Here is a 7,546-nt window from a genome sequence, read left to right as displayed (position 1 = left end):
GTACACAAGCTGGACTCTTTTGTGTGGTAGAGACCTTTCCTTCCCAGCACTTGACTTAGTGGACATATCCTTCACATGTGCAGAGTGGAGGGGCCACAGAGGATCGAGTTTTGATGACTCAGAAGCAGGCATTTTCCTAGGAAACTAGAGCCTCCCACAGGTTCTTGCAGCAACCTGCTTCCACATAGATGGTGGCTTCTAAGCTCAGTGAGGGTCTGAATGGCATGAGACCCACTTAGGGCAATGGAGCGGTTTCTGCTTCCAGATTTTCTAGCTGAAAAAAGAAAGAGCAAAGATAGTGAGCATTTCAAATTGGATTGCAGTGCACATTTATCGGGCATCTTCTGTGTGTCAGAACTGTCCTGAGTGCCCTCAGTATACTTTCACCTGCAACCTTCAGAGCTTTTCCTAAATGTCAAGACATTAATTAATCTCTTGGGTCATTATGAATAATCTGCTATTGCATTTGTACACACTAATACATAAGAATTATACACTGGTCATCAAAGAGATATAATTGATACTGGCTTCCTTGAAAAAATACATTTTCAATCCAAAACCCTTATCTCCCTCTGTTCTTGACCCTCTTTCTCCTTCTTTCTCCTCAAATTATTCATGACTTGACAAAAATTTCAGAAGAAAAAGCAGTGTCTCTCTTTGCAATACCTTTCATGTTCTTCATTTCTAGATGAAGGCATTTTTATTTTTCACTCAGTTCTAAAATTAATGGATTTTTTTTTCTGAAGCAACTAATTTGAAGTACAGGGATTTCGTCATCCCCACTTCCATTGTAAAGCTGGCATACACATGGAGCAATAACATGATGTTTGTTCACACACATAAAAATATGGCTTGATATTTTCAAATATGGGAGGAGAATTGTGGGAAAGAAATATGTTTTGTAATTAACAAGTAATCACTGCTGTCATTGTTACTATAGTTTTTGGTGAGATGGAAAGGAAGTGTTTATAGAGTCAGTGTAAAGGGATGAGAGGGTTTTTCCTTTAACTTTATTTTGGTAAATTTCACACTTCAGTAAAAGTGCAAGAATGAGAATAGCATAAAGAACACTTGTGTACATTTTACCCAGACTCACCTGCTATTAACATTTTATCCCATGTGTTTTATTGTTCGCTTTCTATTCCTTTTTTCTGTCTTCTTCTACACACACACACACACACACATTATCTCTCTGAATTATTTGATACTCAGTTGAATTTTTGTCACTACACATTTCAACATATATTTCCTAAGAATAAGAAATAGAAAGATCAGAATCGCCCTTGGAAAGGCGGTCTACCATGGGCCCTGGGTTTCCTGCACATTCTTGCTGACTGTGCCAAACTACAAGGCTCAACTGTCCTCTGGCCTGGAACAGTTTCTGCCAAGGTGACCACAGCATTGATCACCGTGGGAAGTGTCTGTTTGTTTATTGCTTGCCCCAAAAGGGGCTGAGACTTTAGCTCTAGGTTCCTTAACTGTGACACAACCCATTAAGTGTGCAGTTGCCATCTGGTCCCATCACGCTGCCCTGTGGGATTTGGGGGCAGAAGATGCACTGCTATGCTAAAGTTTCTGCTGTTGCTGTGCTGTGAGTACTAAACTGTCTGACTTTCCTCTACTTTTGGCACCTAAAGAGTTGTGGCAAGACAACCTGCTTGCTTGCTCAGTCAAGAATCTGGTTACTTCTCGCCATCTTCTGAGAGGTCCTTCCCAAACTGGCACCACAAGCAGGATGTCAAGATAGACAATGACTTTTTGGGAGAGAAAAGGCAAGGGCTCATGGACTGGGTCTGAGAATATGAAGAAACTCTTTGGGACCTGGTAGCAAATGTTCTGACCAAAGTGGTACAGAAAGGTGGAGTAGGTTGTCCACTCCGGTCCTGCCTGTTGATGAACGTGACTCAGGTCAATGGATGGGGGCTGAGTGGTGAGGGATAAAGTCTAACCAATTGCCCAAATGGTGCCATGGTTGTTGTTTGCTGTCCTGTGGACTAGGAGGCTAAGAGAGCACTCTGAGCCCCACCAGGGAGGAGAGCACAGATTCACCAGTTTTAAGTCAAGACTAGAAACAACTAGAGGGCAAATGCCTCTATAATGTGGGATAGGGAAAAGGGAAAAGAGGGATATCCAGGAGTACTTTGATCAACTGGCTGAGGAATTGTTAGACATGTGGCTGATGAAAGAGTTAGGGAGTTTATGCTCTTAGTGAACAAAGCACTTATGCCCTCTTACAGGAGACCCCATGTTTTAAGCCAGTGTGCAGATCATTTAACAGGGACAGAATCATGCCTCACAATGAGGTATGCTATTGTGTATTTCTGTTTCAATTATCACATTATGACCAAACCAAGGAGACTTCCTTGAGGCCAATAAAATCCCATGAAACCTTAGGAGAAAGCTACTCAAAGGCTGAGGTGACTCTAGACTTGTTCCTTCCTGAACAGAATGACAGCCTGATTATGATCCCACATCCAGAGAATGACTGGTTCCTTTTTAAGATTACCCCCATCCCTGCAAGGTGTAGCATTCTACTATATTTTTTTTTTGGTGAGAGACCCCGTGCTGGAAGTTGTGCTTGGGGCCATTAGATGGCCAGGATAAAGATAGCACTCTCTAGACCAGGCAGTCTCTGCAATCTAGGACAAGGGCCAGGATGGGAACATCCAATGTCCTCCAAACTGTAAGGCAATGGGATAAGCCTCTTAACATGGGGGATCCCAAAGTAAAGGCTGATGGGATAATCACCAAAGAAATGCAGTCCACATATAAGGCTATGATGGGTCCCAAGGGGGTGGTTAGTAGTTCATACAAATAAAACTCTGTGTGCCTCTGTAGAACCAGATTCCTTTGCGGAGACCAATTTCCCTCTAATGAGGAACTAGGAAGCCATGTGGCTGCCTTAGAGCAAATTTCTCCCTCAGAACCTCTACTGCCTGACCCGCATTTCTGTATCATGCCTTGAAAACCTTTAAGGATAAGGGACATGGTAAGGTATTTTCATTTCCAGCAGGAATCAGAGGCTTCATACCCTTAGAATGGCAGAATGGGGTAGGGGAGAAAGGTAAGGGGTGGGGGGTGAATATAAAGTTGTATGGTTTTTTTTTTTTGGGTGCTTGTGCCCAAAGGACTAACATGCTAAGTTCTCTTGAGAGGCGAGGACTACACATTCAATTAGCCAGATTTGAAACAGAATCAAATGGGAAAAGGAAGTGGCTGTTTGGACCCCTGTTATGCACCATTTTTGTTGCTCCCAAGACTGAATGTGTAATTGGTATTGATAATTTACATGTTTGTTCTGTGAGGCTCATAATGTCCAAAGGAGATCTTCTTATGGAAGATATGGAAGATATGGAAGAGCCTCTTGTAGGTGGGTGACGTGGGAGATGCATGCACAACAGATCACACCTCCACTTCAGTTTCTCTTCCATGGTCTATAAAAGAAACAATTTAGAATTCCAGGAGAAGAAAAGGAAATCATAGTTTAAATGTAATAGTACTTATGAAAAACACAGTATCTTAATATAGTAGATCTGTGTGGCTAGTGAAAAAAGCTAAGGTGATCTGGAGGCTTATGCAGGATAATTGCCAACTGAATTCAGTTGCTGTTCCTACAACCTGGCTACTCCAGCCATTGTGACTATGACTGAAGCAATTGCCCATGATGGCACCTGGTATGTGATCCTGGACTTTGGTCACATCTTTTTCTCAACTGCTTTAGCCTCTGGAGGATCCAGATCCTTCACCTAGATGAGCCTCCAGAACATACTGTGCTGTAGTAGTAATACTTGAACTCTCCTGATATTTGCCCCCAGTAGGTAGGTTGGCACACAGAACAAATCTCTCTCTTTTTGTTGGTGACATGATCCTACTACATTGATGATATTATCTTGATAAGCCCTAATTAAGTTAGCAGATGCTAACTCATATGAAGCCCAGGAAAGCTTGTTAATTCTGATAAGATACAGGGACCAGCCACCCAAGTCAAAATTCTGGGAGTGATGTGGGCTACAACTCAAAAGTTGATCCTAAAGACAGTAAAGAGAAGAGGACTATGGCTCTCTACCATCAGAAAGGCAGTCTCACAATTGCACCATTCAGGTATTGGAGATAATATGTATCTTATCAGTGTATACATTTGTTGAGTCTGAAAGTTAATCAGAAAATCTGCTGAATTTGACTGAGGACCTAAGCAGCCTATGACCCTGGAGGTTGTTCCAACACCCCAGCCCTGGGGCCCTTTTGAGCTCCATAGGAGGAGGCAGCCTTCACAAGGAGAACACTTTAATGCCTCCTTGGTACAATTACCCACTTCAGTTGGGGAAGGAACTCCTTAAATGTTGGAGGTGCTGGGAGAGGAAAATAATGAACCCTCTCTTTGTCTCCAAATTCTAGCTCTACAACCTGGCAAGACAATCACGTGGTTCACTGAGACAAGAAGCATCTCTGACTGCCAACCTGACCAACTGCTGGGTAGGTCTATGTGCTGTGGGATCAGGAAAACTCATAAGGGCTTGGCTGGCCCTGAGTTACTCTATTGTGTCTTATGATATCAGAGAAAACTCCTAAATGTGAATCCCCTTGCCCATGTACAAATGCACAGATAGATGTGATCTTGTTTTAGTCAGGCTCATACCAATTCATATGTTTTTCCCGACACCTGAGTGCTCTTGGGTTATGCCATGTATGACTATCAAGGCTATAACTACTTGATAACCCTGCTCCTATGGACTATCCAAATTAATGTAATGGTGATCCAAATCAAATTTATGGACAAAGTCTGAACTAAAGTAACCTGTCCTGTCAGTTATATGTTTGTATGTGGAGAGAATGGGCCACAGGATATCTCTCTACTGGGCATGGTTGGGGGCTGCTGGTTAACTCTTCTTTGTCCCTTGCAATTATTGGCAATGACACCATTCCTTGGATCACATTCTATTTTTTAGGACCCCAGATAAAGAGGGCTGTCTGATGCTGTCTGACCTGAGGGATATGTGGATTCCTGTTTTCATGTAGCAGTGTGAAAATTGTCCCCCGCCATCAGATTCCACGTTGTAGAGACAGTTAGGAACATATCCTTTACTTTAGCTACCATAGCCAATGAGATGGAACAAGCCATAGGAGATCAACAGATCAGGTTAAACTCTCTGGTTGTAAATGGATCATTGATTGGCCTTAGACTACATTGTTGTTGATATGATTGAATTAATTTGTTGTATTTGAATTCATATCAACAGTTCATGCATACTATAAGAAAGAAAGCTAAATGGTTATCAGAAATAAGATTTATTAGTCCTCTCTGGGACTTATTCAGTTGAATGCAGATCCCGGAGCGCATGGCTGAGGTTACTGCTATAGATTAACCTCATCCTGGGATGGGATTCTGTGGATAATAAGTCTAATCAATTATTGATTGAAATAAATAGAACAGATTTGGTTTTAGCTCCTGTCAGTATGTCTAATCCAAATTGCTATGGGGTGGCATATGAAAATTGAGTTCGGCTAAAAATATGTTGAGCTGACAGGTGAATTATTGGGAAAGATAGTCTTCCCAGCATCTCTACACATTCTTGCTGACTGAGCTGTGTTACAAGGCCTATCTTCTGACTCTGAGTTCTTCCTATGGTCACATAGTCAATTAAGAACCTTTGCTGCCTAACTGCATGAGGACCACAGCATGACCATTTTGTGATTGCTTTCTCCTAGGAGAGGATTGGTTTGCTTACTGCTTGCTATAAAAGGTGGTGTACCCCTAGCTCTGGGCTCTTCTGTTGGGTGCAATCCATTGTGTGCATAGTGACAATCTGGGCCCATTGTGTTGCACCATGGGACATGCTGATGCTCCTGCAGTGCCATGAATAGTAAATTGTTTTCTGTGGTCCATTGAGTCACATTGTGTATTTTTGGTACCCATGGAGTGGTGCCAAACCTGCTTGCTTGCTGAGATACCTCCTTTGGAAACCTGTGACTCCCTTCCATTTCCTAAGTATGGGCTTCTTTCCTGACATTATCACAGTACTGTTATACATTTCAGTAAATTTGACATTTGACATCGATACACTATTTTAATCTACCATCAGTTTTCCAATTTTGTCAACAGCTTTTTGAACTGTTATTTTTTTCAGGAAGTCAACTAGCAAATCCCCTTGGACTATTTTTTTAGCCTATTTTGAACAATAAAATTTTAAAAATTTTATAGGTTCAAACTGAAGCTTATTTGAGGCACTTTTATTCTCTAGCCACACAATGATTGGAGTGTGTTTCCTACCCCTGAAGGGAATTTAAAAGATTTTTTTTTTTTAAACCAGTGTCATCATTCTATGGAAGGAAACAGAGGTCTTGAGAGGTGAAGTGACATGCCTGAGTATTGGTTGAGGAAATGTAGTTATATTCTTATTTTTGCTTTTTGCAGCTACTTTTTTCCTTTTCTGTTTTCTCTTTCCTGTTTGTGATGCCATCCAAAGTTGCAACTGAAGCCAGTAACAGAGTTGGGTACTTTATTATTTATTTATTTATTTATTTTAAAGATTTTATTTATTTATTTGACAGAGAAAGACACAGCGAGAGAGGGAACACAAACGGGGAGTGGGAGAGGGAGAAGCGGACTCCCTGCCAAGCAGGGAGCCCGATGCGGGACTCGATCCAGGGACTCCAGGATCATGACCTGAGCCGAAGGCAGTTGCTTAACCAACTGAGCCACCCAGGCGCCCCAGAGTTGGGTACTTTAGAAGCTGATCAGAGTTTCAGCCAACAAAAGGCTTCAAAATTTCATTATTATAGAATCATAAAAACAAAGCCACACAAAAAACTGAGAGTTGATGCCTAATAGGCAAAACTCTCCATTTACTTCAATGATATAGAACTCATCCATTTTTTCTAAGCTCCTTTGCCTATATAGACATATTGGAATCTACAGTATGATAAGGGGTCAAACTTCGGTAAAGGAGAATTCAAAGAGAGGTGAAATCTGGTAGTTCAAAGGATCCCGACTCGCTGAGCCATATGCTTCCTCCTGCTCTTAGTGTGTGTTTATTTTGTTCAATATAATAAATCTTTTGTCTCATGAAAGGAAGCTTTGGTGGTTACCTTTGTGGTTCAGTAGGAGAAGCTAGTTCCCAGAGTCTGAATGGGGTGATCAGTCAAACCCAGAAAGGAGCCCTAATTTGTTGGCAGTTAAAAGAGATCAGGGATGTCCTGCTTGGGAAGATCTCCTATGCAGCGACTGGCATGGGATGCCAAGCGCACACAGCTGGTTATCGGCAACCTGGCACCAGAACCCAGGCTTCTTGGTTTCTAGTCTTGTGTTCTTTCACAAGAAAGATTGTAATTATTCAACTTTTTTGGAATGCATCTCACTGTTGAGTATAGATGATTTTTAAAAGAAACCTATTTTCCTCAAAGATGTTTTATTCAAAACGGAAGAATGTGCCAATTATGAGACTTATTCTTAGCAATGTGTAGTTTAAATCAGTGAAAACACATCCCAAAGCTACATAGACATTTTCCCCCTTTAGGAGTATAACCAGAAAGTGGCAAATCTCAAAAC

General features: G+C 41.6%; 1 protein-coding gene across 1 annotated transcript in view; it reads right to left on the bottom strand.

Annotated features, from left to right (window-relative positions):
• Positions 1-235: 235 nt before the first annotated feature.
• The window catches only part of OPRM1 (opioid receptor mu 1), a 68,297-nt gene continuing 60,986 nt past the window's right edge, over positions 236-7,546 (bottom strand). Inside the window, 1 exon segment of the mRNA XM_034991066.1 lies at positions 236-274. Within this exon segment, the coding sequence (XP_034846957.1) occupies positions 236-274 (39 nt within the window).

The sequence above is a fragment of the Mirounga leonina genome, unplaced genomic scaffold (genome assembly GCF_011800145.1).
Source record: "Mirounga leonina isolate KUSES-001 unplaced genomic scaffold, KU_Mleo_1.0 Mir_53, whole genome shotgun sequence".
Classification (NCBI taxonomy): domain Eukaryota; kingdom Metazoa; phylum Chordata; class Mammalia; order Carnivora; family Phocidae; genus Mirounga; species Mirounga leonina.
The sequence above is the reverse complement of the archived record's forward strand: the minus strand, read 5'-3'. Positions and strand labels throughout refer to the sequence as shown.